The sequence below is a fragment of the Danio rerio genome, chromosome 3 (genome assembly GCF_052040795.2).
Source record: "Danio rerio strain M-AB ecotype USA chromosome 3, GRCz13ab, whole genome shotgun sequence".
In the NCBI taxonomy this organism is placed as follows: Eukaryota; Metazoa; Chordata; class Actinopteri; order Cypriniformes; family Danionidae; genus Danio; species Danio rerio.
In genome coordinates, this window is record NC_141023.1 from 10775917 (window position 1) to 10790312 (window position 14396).

At 37.9% G+C, this 14396-nt stretch overlaps 1 protein-coding gene across 4 annotated transcripts in view; it reads right to left on the reverse strand.

Moving 5' to 3' along the window:
* crebbpb (CREB binding lysine acetyltransferase b) overlaps window positions 1–13003 on the reverse strand; it is an 85410-nt gene extending 72407 nt beyond the window's left edge. For all 4 annotated transcript variants that reach the window (XM_087243106.1, XM_087243105.1, XM_087243104.1 and 1 more), the window contains exon 1: window positions 12180–13003. In XM_087243106.1, coding sequence (XP_087099232.1) covers window positions 12180–12267 — 88 coding nt within the window. In that variant the 5' untranslated portion in view covers window positions 12268–13003. The remainder of the gene's footprint in view (window positions 1–12179) is intronic.
* Window positions 13004–14396: the final 1393 nt, after the last annotated feature.

Below are 14396 nucleotides of genomic sequence, written 5' to 3' on the forward strand. Positions count from 1 at the left end.
TATATCACAACCAATAAGCATAGGTTTCGCTTTTGTTTGTGGACCAAAAACGAGCTTTTTGAACAACACAGAATGAGAGATAGGCATACATTTATGCGCGGCTAAATAGAACGCAAAAAAAAAAAGTTTTGCATGAAATAATTCTCATACTAAGTACTTTTGCATGCACAGCAGCACAGAAACATGACAAAACAGTGACACAGCAAAGACGAACTGCTGCTCTTGCTGTTTTCAAAAGACGCAAATGAAGGTGCAGCTGTTTGTCTGCATTGCAGACAACCATATCCAAATCCATATCCACAGACAACCATATCCATGCTGGCACATAAAACCTAAGGATGTTCCATTTTGAATCTAGTTTCGTTATGTAACTATTTATAGTATAGTAAATATTTATATCTATTTTTTACTGAGGATTTGCACCATGTTTATTTGGACTTTATTTGGACTTTGACACATTATTTATTATTTTCTTATTTTTTTATTTGTTCATTGTAAGTGGTGTTGTTTATAGTAACTGAAAATATATTATTTGGAAAAAGTCAAATTTTCTTCACTGTTCTATTATTTTGTAACATTTGTAACTAGGGATGCACCGAAATGAAATTCTTGGCCGAAGGCCGGAGGCCGAATACCGAATGCGGTGTTTTGCATTTTTTTCCATTTAGTTTGCCAATTTTTTCACCATTACAATAATTAAATAGTAAAAATGAGCTTTTTACTATTTTGTGTTGCTTTTCAGAGAAATAAATCAAATAACAAAAATACAATTTCAAAAATATTTAACACTGAACATTTTTTAACATTCCAGCAGATAATATACAAACAAAGCACAATATAACTTAAACTAAATAAATTAGTAAAATAAAAAAATATTTTTATTTGGCCATCTTTGAAGCCCCCCTTCTTGAATAGCCTATGTTAGGCCTATAACTGACTGCTGAAAGAATGTAACTGTCTACAACAACAAATGTGCATTGAATAGTGCAAAAAATGTGGATGACAACAAATGAATAACTGTCCTAGACATAAGCCTACTTCTTCAGGAAAAGTGGCAGGTTCTTCTTTATAAAAAGTACCTTCTCTGCTGTCTCGCATGAAAGTCGGTTCCTCTTCTCATCGATGACAAGAGATGCAGCACTAAACAGTCGCGGCTCATCTGTAGTACGAACCCGTTTACTCTCTGCGCTGTTTTCATCTCCTGCGCTGTGCATCACCTGACTGTCCGTCTCCAATACCTAGCGGCTTTCCCAAGTCCATCTTGGCCTGGATCATTTCTCGTGTGCGCAGCTATTTCCCCATATCCAAGTAATGATATTTTATATGGCGAAAAAAGTAAAGGTGTTCTGAGTCCGCCTGACTAAATAGTGCGCTGACAGCTTCTAAGAGCGCACTTTCAGCTGTTCACTCCGTGGTCTGTTTCAGCCTCTTTGTTTAAAAGACGCTTTAGTGCTGCAAGTAAATGTATGACGTCTGCCACAGATGAGCTTATCTCTCTTGTTATCTGCTCAAAGGGGGCGAGAAGAGAGAACGTTCCTCTGGAAAATTCAGCAGAACAGTGTCTGCAAACGGCCGTTTTTGCCTCTTTCTCTTACACTTTAAAGTGCTTCCACACTGCTGACATGTTTGCTGCATAAAGCGCGCGCCTCTCACTCTACGCGGGTTACTTTTTGATCGCGGCATTAAAAACGTCATTGTTCGGCAAAATTTATTCGGCCTTTTTACTTATTCGGCCGAACACCGAAAGGGCTTTTTTGACTATTTTCGGCCGAATAATTTCGGTTGCCGAATATTCGGTGCATCTCTATTTGTAACATACCGTATACCGCGAAACCGTCAAACCGTGGTATTGTTTTAGACGATTATCATACCGTAAAAAATTCATACCGTTACAACCCTAGCCTTATGTCACCCATTCAAAGTGAATGGGAAGCATTGAAGCTGACGCCCAGTGTGAATGGGGCGTCACCCTCATATCAGTTCAAACCCATAAGACTTGCTTATCTTCTAAACAGTCAATGCGTTTGTTGCATTTTAAGAAGACTAAAATTCAGAACCACTTTTAGCAAACTTTTACAGAAGAGAAGTTGCCAAAATAACGATTTACACTTATTTTGTGGTTTAAAAAATAAATAAATTGTCAGTCAACCTATTGAACACAAAAATATATAAATAAATCGAGATGACTGGAACAAGTCCACATCTCGAACCATACAAAAAATAAAGACTTGCTGAATCCAGGCAGGCATTTAGGTGGCATCAGATCTCATCTGCGCTGCACCGATCACCCCACAGCACCCTTCCCTAAATCAGTCATGCTTCAGCCGAGACATTAAGCCAAGCAGCGAGCCGTCTGCCTGAAGTTGGTGGAGGGCAGCGTTTACACGCTTGGCTGTGTTTGTATGTACACTAATGCAAACACGGCTGGAATAAAAGCGCACGCACGGCTGCCACACGCTCACAGAAAAAAAAAAAGAGGGGGAACACCCAGCTGGCAAACAACACACCCACTGGAACCGTCACTGACTACAGTAAAAAAAAAAGAAAAACTGTGGAAAACAAAAAAGACCGCAGAGACTTAACACAAACCCTCAAATTAGTATGCATACTAGGGGACACGCGCATGTGTTGCCGCTCACACCAGCATTGCACATTACAGTAACTGTGGCTCACTATGGTACAGCCGCAGAGGACTGTGGACTACACGAAGAGACCAACACAGCAACCACATATTGACTGATCGCCTCGTCTGAAGAGTAAAAACTGATTTAGCAGTAAAATATCTCCTGTCGTTCTACTTCAAAAAAAAAATCCCATTTTCACTCAGTGTGTTACTTTACATTTCTTCACTAATGTCCACACAAAATCTCAAAGCATTATGCAATTCTGAGTGTTCCTCACATAGCTGAGTGGGCTTGACAAACCACCTGTAGAGAAAACACTTTTTCATCAGTGTATGCACCAGACACTTTGTTACAATCACTCTATATCTCTAGAAAACATTTTGCATTTCTAGTGTGAGGGTGGCTCAAAGTGGCTCAAATCTGCTTATTTTGAGGCAGGAACCGGCGGACGTGCAACAACTTTAATCATAAGGTAAACACAAAATAGCAGTCTTTATCCAGAGCTCCTTTACGGGACTCAACACTTGTAAACACCCGCTGCATCACGCTCACGCAGCTCTTACCTCCGCCCACACTTGTCAGTGCTACCAAGCTGACCAATCAAAGAGCTTGCGATCCGCGTAACATTTAAGAGGTGTGCGTCAGCAATGCTGACGACCACGGCGAGGGGCTATGAGTCGACAAGTAAAACACGCGTGCGCTAAACGCATTAGTATAAATTCAGCCTTAGTGTGGTTCGTTTGGCACATGTGAATTCCGTCACCGTGCTCTGATCCATGACAAATCAGTCTAAGATCGCCTGAATGAGGTCTCAGCTTGATTGAAATGGACACTAAAGCGGATCAATTGTACTGAGAAGCAAAACGATCCAATGTACTAACAATCCAGGCTATATCGCAGTGTACTATCGTTTTGTAATAGCCAAATATACGGCTATATAGAGAATGATGAGTAGGACGGGATGTCCTACAGGCAAATGTGCGTTTCATGTTGAATACCAAAGTGAAAGCATGCTGAAACATCAGAGCGCTGTTTATTCATATGGAAAATTTACAAAAATTATCATCTGATCCTTTTTCCATAATTTAATCTTAAAATTTTTTGTATTAGGCTTATTGTTTTGTTCATGTCTGCACTGACACCTCGAAAGAAAGATCAACATTGATCTGCTTCATGATCTGACTGCAGTCCCGCTTCATCTGTTATGTCTCTCTATATTTTAATCCTATAATGCAGAAGTCTAGCCACCGATTTTTATTTTTTATTTTGATTGATTAAATCAATAGATAAGATTTTTACAAAACTTGACAAATGAAATAAGGCTATGCATGAGAAAGTCTGACCTTTCTGATTTATATTCAGCGCACATTTTCACTTATAATATTTATAGACACATACATTTTTTCCCTAAATTTAGTTGTGTCACAATTATAATTTTTTAAATAGCCAGTTGTTTTTAAAGTTATGCTAAATAAAATGTTAAACAATTATGTTTGGCTTTGATACATTATTTAAAATATGTGGCTAAGAAATACCTATTAACTTCTTTTTTTTGGCGGGGCCAGTGAAAATTTTGACAGGGTAAGGTTGTCACAATACTGGATACCAATCCGTACTGAAATTTTAAATACTTTTATTTCCCGCGAACTTTTAAGCACCGTGGAGCATGTTCTTAAACAGCGCTGATTTGCTATTGTGTTTACATGCTCAACAGAAATGACTGTGATTGGCCGTGAAGGTCATCGGTTCACCGAACTCACCGCTTGATGCTGAGTATAACCACAGATACAGGAACACTGGAGCATTTCAAAGTCACTTCGACCAGCTAGTTTGTTTAAAAACTGAGGTAAGAGCGATCTCCTGATGAATCGTGGCTTTAAAACTCTCTGGCGTTCCTGTATTCGTGGTTAAACGCAGTGAACAGTGGCAAGTTCGGTGCACCTATGACCTTCACGACCAGTCTTTTCTGCTGAGCATGTGAGCACAATGGCAAATCAGCCATGTTTAAGAATGTGCTCGATAGTGCTTAATTGTTCGCGGGATTTTTTAAATTTTATTACCGATCGGTATCGAATTCCAGAATCGTGACAAACCTATAGCATAGTAAAAATAACCACTAGCCCGTTTGGGCTAGTAGAAAAAAAATCCTTGGTGTTGAACCCTGCTAGGGCAGCAGGATACTGGAAAAACATGCAATATTGTTGTTAAATATTATAATGACAATGTTTCTTACAGCATTACAGTATCTTGAAAAATGGCATTTTTATTAGCAATGTTTTTAAACCGTTTATTTAAAGACATTAAAATAAACAGGTTAAATATATTTTTCAGATCTAATTAATTCTAATTTATACCAAAAAAGTCGATATGCAATCGTTTAGTCTTTACAACAATACAAATAAGGAAAAACCTCAACAGATATTCTGATTGGCTGTTGTCATTTTCCTCTCTCCTCTCGACTCTGCCCATTAGTGTTTATTTTCAGCTCTGGGTTCACCCTTTGGGCCATCCCAACCAATACCAGATAAGCAGCTACTGGGAAGGTAGGGATAAAGATAGTTAGGTCCTATCTGATTGGTCCAATTTAGATAAACCAATGCATAAAATAATTTAATCACACATCTCCAATATGTATTTTGCATATACTATTATAGCGATAATAAATATTTTGTGATAAGTTGGGCATCCCTAAGCCATTCCCTGACAACCCTCAAGTGTCTAGCATCATGATTGGGGCATCTGCTCGCCAAGCATCACTTACAATGCCTTAAAAAAAAAAAAAAAAAAAAAAACATCTATTAAGTGTTTAATAAAATTTATTGTACACTTTAAGTTGCATGTTAATCCAAAAAAATGGGAGGAATTAGGGAGACAGGAAATAACGGATCTCTCCACGCTGGGCTGTGGTATTTCCTGATGCGAGTCTTAAGTTATGCTCTTCAACAATACACTACTTTTTGCAACACAACATGCTGCTTCAAAGAAAGAGACTGACATCAGGGTGTCCACTGAAATCCACACTGGACAGCCTTCAAGACTGTGTGAATGAATGGGGCTGTTTGGTTTGCTACATGCATGCTAGTATTGTTAGCGTCTGCTGTTTTACTTTGGGGAGATAGTTTCCTCAAGAACATAATATGTTGTAAGAGTTAAATAATAATAATAATTAGATAATATTTTAAAGAACTTAATTTCCAGAGCTGATCTAAGAGAGTGGCTTTAGTGAATTTTACCCTTTTTATTTAAGAAAAACGCTCATCAACTCGTGTACTATTTATAAAAACTCAATTTTTTTAGACTATTTTTGTGACAATACATACATGTATATTAGATGCTGTCAAAAGCATCATATTCGGTACCAAGACGAAAACTGGAGCATTTCAATGTCGCGTCAATCAGCTGATCTGTATATGAACTGACATATAAGCAATCCACTGATGGGTCGACGTGGCTTTGAAACGCTCCAGTGTCCGTGTATCTGTGTTTGCACTTAGTGAACAACAGTGAAGAGTAGTAAACAGATGATCTTCACGACCAATCAGTCATTTATGTTGAGCACGTTAACAAAATAGCCAATCAGCTGCGTTTAAGATCGCACTTAAAGGTAAGTGGGAAATGGATGTTTTGAAGGGGTGAAACAGTACATGTATTCATCCCGAACCGTCACGAAAACAAAAGTAGGATTAGAGTTTGCCATATAAAGGCAAAGTACTAGCTGGATATGAGACAGTAGACTAGATTCTCTTAAAATGAAATGCTAAACAGCTTGTCAAAAACAGTTTTGGAAAAGAAGTTACTAGCTACTATAGAGGTCAAAAGACTGATCTGCTTGCTGATTTTTGGTGAAAGAGAACGATTGGGTGCAGGCCCATTTCCAAGCAGGTAAACGTGTAAAATTTGGTTTAAACTTCTACGTCGAGTGATCGTCGTGACCCACAGTGACTGACTGCATTTCGCGTAGCCCTGCATTTATACTTTTGTCTGCTGTTTGTGCTGCTCAGCAATAGCACTTACAAAACGCTATCCGGCAGTAGATTTAAATGTTCCTCTGTGTCGAGTTTCTACGCTGGTGTTTTGTTTTTTTCCGAACGCAACCTTAATGTACAAGTAGCTAAAACTCACTTATTCAGAAGCAGGAACCAGCGAACGTGCAACAACTTTAATCATAAGCTAAACAAAACAAAAGTTTCCATTTGGAGCTCCTTCACAGGACTTGACACTTGTATTCAGGTACAGATATGGAATATTCAACAATGCATAATCTTTATTTTATTTAATGTGATCTTTATAAAAGTGACAAACATTATCTTGTGGCTGGATGTTTTAAAACATCCACACAATAAAGGCTGATTAACACTTCATAGCGCAAGCTCTGTGATTGGTGGGCTTGGTAGCTGTGTCAAGTATTGGTGGTGCTGGGAGCCATGAGCCTAAAGGAACGAGTGTTTATGTTTTGTGCTTCCCTTATGATTAAAGCTGTTGCACATCCACCGCTTACCGCCTCTGAATGAGCGAGTTTTAGCTACTTGTGCATTAAGAAGAAAAAAATGCAAAGAAACTCGATACAGAGGAACAAAACAACCTACTGCCAGCTAGTTTCTGATGTGTCATTGCAAAGTAAAGGCTGATTTATACTTTTGCGTCAAACTGACGCATAGCCCTTCGCCGTGGCCGTCGCTGACGTGCACCTCACAAAAAAAAGGAAACTACATGTCGCAACGATGCGTAGCGCAAGCTCTGTGATTGGTCGGCTTGGTAGCGCTGACGAGTCTAGGCGGGACCGAGAGCCGCGCGAATGGCGCAAGCCTGATGGAGCGATTGTTTACAAGTGTGAAGTCCCGTGAAGGAGCTCCGGATGGAAAGTTTTGTTCTGCGTTTACCTCATAGTTAAAGTTGTTGCACGTCCGCCGGTTCCTGCCTCAAAATGAGCGAGTTTGAGTCACTTGTACATCCCGGAAGTGTTCAGGAAAAGCAAAACAGCAGAGAAGAAACTCGACACAGAGGAACATTTACACCTCACTGCCAACTAGCGTTTCGGAAGTGTTAATGCAGACCAACAGACACAGCGCGCAGAAGTATTAATGCACAGCTACAGGCGTTGCATGCGCCGTTGGTTATGCCAGTCACTTGACACAGAAGTATAAACCAGGCTTAACACCAACAGCGCACAGAAGTATAAATGCACGGCTACACTCAAGGCATGTGCCGTGGGTCATGACGATCACTTGACGTAGAAGTATAAACTAACGTGTCTTAACATGCTTTAATCCTTCAGTCGTTTCAAATGTCTGAGTTAGTAAAATCTCATCTTTTTGTGTTTAAAACAAAAAAGAATCTCATAAGTGTTTGATAGTAGAGGGAAATAAAATGAAAATAGCAAGTACAGTTTAATTTAAGTAAACTATCACTTTAAAAACGCATTCCAGATGATAAAACATTTACTCAGTTATGATTAAACCCTGGATAGATTATAATTGACTAAATAATCAACTATAATGCCAAATCAACATTGCATATCCTGTGATGTGACCATTGCGATGCACACATTGTGATATCGATGCTAAAATTATATATTGTACAGAAGGGCTGTGCGATTAATTGAAACCGAATGGCAATTTGAAATGGGCTGCAATTTATAATATATATATATATATATATATATATATATATATATATATATATATATATATATATATATATATATATATATATATATGGCATTTTTTTACGCTTTTTTTTTTGTTTTTTAGGACAACAGTATCTCCTGCAGAAAAAATATCCAAAGATGCCATTTAAATGGTAAAGAAATCTGTGTTTTTGAAACCAAATAAGACCGCAGAAGTCAATGATTCATTTGAATTATTCAGTTCAAGTCAATTCAATTCACCTTTATTAGTATAGCGCTTTTACAATGCAGATTGTGTCAAATTAGCTTCACATAGAAGATCAGAGTAAATTGAAATAATTACAGTTCAGCTTTAGTCTGACATGTTTACTGCTTTAAAATATTTTAAATGTTTCACAAAATAAAATATATTGTGTTAAAAGGGGAAAAAAAGTTTTGATTTTACCCAGACTAGGGTTGTAACGGTATGAATTTTTCACGGTATGATAATCGTCTAAAACAATACCACGGTTTGACGGTTTCGCGGTATACGGTATGTTACAAATGTTACAAAATAATAGAACAGTGAAGCAAATTTGACTTTTTCCAAATAATATATTTTCAGTTACTATAAACAACACCACTTACAATGAACAAATAAAAATAAGAAAATAATAATTAATGTGTCAAAGTCCAAATAAAGTCCAAATAAACATGGTGCAAATCCTCAGTAAAAAATAAATATAAATATTTACTATACTATAAATAGTTACATAACGAAACTAGATTCAATATGGAACATCCCTAGGTTTTATGTGCCAGCATGGATATGGTTGTCTATGGATATGGTTGTCTGCAATGCAGACAAACAGCTGCATCTTCATTTGCGTCTTTTGAAAACAGCAAGAGCAGCAGTTCGTCTTTGCTGTGTCACTGTTTTGTCATGTTTCTGTGCTGCTGTGCATGCAAAAGTACTTAGTATGAGAATTATTTCATGCAAAACTTTTTTTTTTGCGTTTTATTTAGCCGCGCATAAATGTATGCCTATCTCTCATTCCGTGTTGTTCAAAAAGCTTGGTCCACAAACAAAAGCGAAACCTATGCTTATTGGTTGTGATATAGCGAGTTTGAACCAATCTAGGCATGGAGGAGGGACAATGCATCAATGTATCATGTCTGATTTGTCCGGAGACACAGTGACAAGCGTTTCTTTGTCAAATCAGCGTTGTCAAATGTTGATGACGTAACCGCACTGATTCCGGAGCCTCTGAAAGTCCGCGTTATGTAATGTATGTTATGTTATGTAATACAGCACTGGAAAGCTGAGATTCTCTTCTTTATGCCAATCTTTGAATTGTATGAATCGGATCAGCGGATCAAAAGTTATTAAACATTTAAGAGCAATACTTATTTTTAGCCGCGGGCGGCTGTCTCGGTCTTTAAGGGTTAAAACCGTTGATATGCAATTGTTCATGGTATGATAATCGTGCACGTTCAAATCGTGGTAAACCGTCATACCGGTATATTGTTACAACCCTAACCCAGACATTTAAAAAGAATACATTTCAGAGAAGTAATTACAATACCGTCGAACAGTGATATTTTTATCCAAGGTTATCATACCGTCAGGATCTTTTACCCACCCATGCCTCATCACTCCACTTAGAGCAAATGCGTGACTCTTGGCTGTGTGTGACAGTCCTACTAGCCAATTGAGTGAGCACAATTTCGTTCTGTCCAATCAGAATTGCACGACCAAACTTCGGCCATATTTAAAAAAAAAGAAAAAACAAAACAAAAAAAAACAGAAAAGCGCTGACAAGTGGGATTATGGTGTCTGCTGCTTCAGAAGCAATAATAGACAAATTACGATCAAAGAAAAACAGCTTTTGTAATACGGGAATATTTTGGTTTAAGTCACAGACACACAGATTGAGCTAAAGCTTGATGACAAAATTAAATAGTAAATCAAATTGTAATCGCAATATCTGACCAAAAAAAAAAAAAAAACGCAATCAGACATTTTACCCAAATCGCACAGCCCTATTGTGCAGTCCTACTTACAATGGCAAAAGAGAAGAAATTGTGAGATAAAAATAAGTTTTTTTATTCAGTGGCAGCAGCAAAATTTGAGACTTCAAAGAGAAAAAGTCAGCGAAAAAGTTGTGAAAGCAGTAAACTAAGAAAAAAAAAAAGCGAGAAAAAGAAACAGCTACAGAATTTCTTTCTCTGTGGAAGAAGCCCTTTAAGTTGAAAGGAAGACTGCGAATCACTGCACTGAAGTCTCAGGCAGCAAGCATAGCAGTGTTATTCAGCTGTTTGAAACCTCAACAGATGGTGCATGAAAACTTGCACGCAAAATGGGGATGAAAAGAAAACTTCTGCTTTCTCCAAGACTGGTGTCTATTGTCATCGCATCGACTGCTAGCAGTCCTGCCAGAAAAACACCTCCAGCAGACATACTCGATAGTCACAACTAAATGAATAGCTTGCAAGAAGACGTCACTCAAGAGAGCATATCATGATAAATATCTGAATCTGTGTCATTACATTCCACAGGAGCTCCTGCACATTCAGCAGCAGAACAGCTTCAGAAGTCACCATCAGGCAAATGAAGTAAATTTTAAGACATAAAATTCACTATTACATGTCTAAAAAATACACTTTATGTATATAATTCGATATTCGGGTCACACATTACTTGTGCATACATTTATATATGCACAATTTCTTGGTTGTGAACTCACATGGTAAATAAAGGCCTGGAACTGCAGTCATGCTGAAATGAACAAGGCTGTTTCTGCTGGACAGTAAGACCAGGTTTAGAGCTGAAAATCTAACTTGCGCCCAGTTCCAGAGGATTATTACGGGACATTTAAGTGTCTCGGTTAAACCCGGCTCCGCCTGACAGGAAAAAGCTACAGTGCAATCAAAGATCGTTTGCAGTATTTTACTGATATTAATTGTTATTACTGATATAAATTGTCAAGCCTCTAAATAAAAATCAAACAATACACACTTTAAAAGATACAAACATAAATAATAGTAATGATATAAATTGTAACGTACCAGATTACTTTGACCATTTAGGTCACAAATCATTACTAAAGAGCAATATAAATAAATATTGGTGGCTTATATTTATACCATGATATAATAATTACCCATGTATACATTTAGAAAAATACAAAACCAGTTCATCCTTATTATATCAGAAAATTAACCCTAGTTAGATAAATATGCGATCTTTTTACCGATGTTTACATTTTTTATCTTAATCGGTTTTTATCATCGTTTGCTGATAAATGCCACCATTTTATTGGCATCTAAATAAAACGAAAACACAATATTCAACTGCACAACATGAAATAATACAGTGTTTACTTCACGCAGATGTAACAGTTGTTCATTTTACAGTGAAATGTGAAAGTTTAACATTATAAAAGTTTCATCAGGACGTAAAGGAGAAAATGAGACTCTTTAGGTCACAAACATTTCAGTCAACGTTTGTTAATCGTCTATTGATCGTGGTCATTGTAGTAAATCGGTTCTGCATTGGAGATATCAGAAACATTAGGCGTAAAAATAATATTAATAAGCGCTGGTGATAAAATAAAACACGATATGCTAAATGACTAACAGGACCTGTGAGTTTCTGAAGAACAGGTGAGGTTTATGAAGGATCTGATCAGCCCTGTGGTGATAATGTGAAGGGACTTACCTGGTCATGATCTGGAAGGTGTCTGGTGGGACAGGTATATGAGCCTAGCCTGAGCTGTCTCTTACTGACCACGTGAATGGTTTACCTGCTCCATTTGAAGTTGGAGTAAATGCTTTCTGGGACAGGTGACCTGGTCTACATGAGCGAAGCGGTTCGCCTAGATCTGATCGAGCTTTCTGATGTGCTTCATATTTGACAGATGTGATGATGTGACAGGTGAGCATCTTACCTGGAGTGTCGGAGGAGGATAGGGCAGGTGAGTTCAGTTTGGGCCGCTTTGCGGCGGAGGGACCCATATCCAGTAGATTATCAGCCATCGTGCTCTCTCGCTTCACAAAAAAACACGTCAAAGCAATAAATGCGTCTTCCAAGAGCCCGGGAGGGGGGACAAAGCGAAATAAATCAAATCAAGCCTCGGGTTTTTCTATTATTATTCAGCGATCAGGGGCCAATAATTAACAGATGGGGCTCAAACGCGACTCAACAGCGCCCCGCTCCGCCACCGCCATTCACCCCATGATAATCCAACACCCAAAACCCGCATAATTAACCTTAATGATCACCCCAAACCCCGCGAAAATAAATTATATCATCGTTAAAACCGAAAAATAAACGACGAGGGCGAAAAAACAGCAATCCTGGGTCCTTCAAGTGGTTCGCGTGGGTCTCTTCAAAAAGGCGATTTTCTGCGAATATAAATAAAGACCTTCAAGCTCCATGTCCATCCCGAATCGAATAATCATCGAAGTCCAGAAAGATAAATGAAAATCGGGAGGAAATATTTATTTTTGAATATAGGCGAGTGGCACAGGAGCGCCGCTCGCGCTGAAGGGGGAAATCAGATATACGGGGGTTTTCCAGCCGACCACAAAAACGGCTCCATTACGCTGATTTTCGCCACAAAGATCCTCGATCTGGCCCGAAGCTTGTCGTTTCCGTCGCAGGGAAGCTATTTGGGTCGGTTCCGTTGGAGCCGGCTGCGTAAAAAATAATATAATGCTCTCCCGAAATCCTGACGCTCATTCGCGCAAGATGGCGGCTGTTGATTCCTTCGATACAAAAAGTTTTTTTTTCTTTTCCAGCCAGACTGGAGGGGGAGGGGCTGCGCAGCCACGCCCCTTACGCAAACCGCACGTCACGCGGTTGTAACCAGAGCTGCCGCTAGAGGGGGTGGTTTACATACAAATGGCGTAGATTCAAAATTAAATGCAACCTTATGAGAAATAGTGTATAATTGCAACTAAATGCCATCATACGGTTAACAAGTAGTTAGTAAAATAAAATACAAGTTTCTTGCACTGTATCAAAAGGATTATTCAGTACTAACTGCAGTTTAAATGTGTCAAAAAACAGCATGCAAAAGTCACATGGAAAGGAAGAGTTGAGCCCCAAATTAAACTCGTGTGAAAGTGTGTGTGTGTGTGCAAGATATTGTTAATGTGAACACAGCCAAAAGATAGGTAGATTCACTACAAATCAACAGACAGAAGGCAGACTTCAACACTGTATTTCCCTTTTCATCCATTAGCTCTGATGTAACAGTATGGCACATGCATCTGTATAAATAATACAAAAATTATGTCAACACAGAGAGTAATGCATATGTACAAACAAGAGAAACTTTGTACAGATGAATACAGATTGAGTAAATGGGGGTACATTTCAAGAAATCATAAAAAGAATAATCATACATTCTTGAATTAATAAACACACCCCAGATAGCACACGTACATTTATAAGACATATTTTGAAGATCGTTTGGTCTGGACAAACATCTGATACATGTCATTAAAATGTCTATTTAACAAACATTCTCAATCATAAACATCTTAAAGACATTTTCAACACATCTATGTAACATCTAAAATGAGACATCTAATAGACGTAACACAGATACAATAAATACACAACACACAACAAAGAGACGTCTCTGTAATGTACATATAAAGATGTGCTGTGTACAAAGATCTGATGAATGTCATTATAAGGTCTACAGCAAACATTCTTAATTATAAACAACTTAAAGACATTTTATACACATCTATGTTACATCAAAGATGAGACATCCAATAGACGTAACACAGATGTAATAAAAACGTCTTCCATATGTAAACACACAACAGAGACATCTCTGTGATGTACATACAAAGATGTGCTGTGTATAAATATCTGATAAACGTCATTGAAATGCCTAATTAGCCAACATTCCCGATCATAAACATCTTAAATACATTTTCTATTTTCTATTTTCTACTAAAATTATACTTATATTAATATTATTAATAACTTATATTGTATTAATAGACGTAATGCAGATAATCGTTTGGTCTGGATACCATCTGCTGTGTACAAAGATCTGTTAAATGCCATTAAAATGTCTATTTAACAAACATTCTCAATTATAAACATCTTAAAGACATACACATCTATTTAACATCTAAGAAGA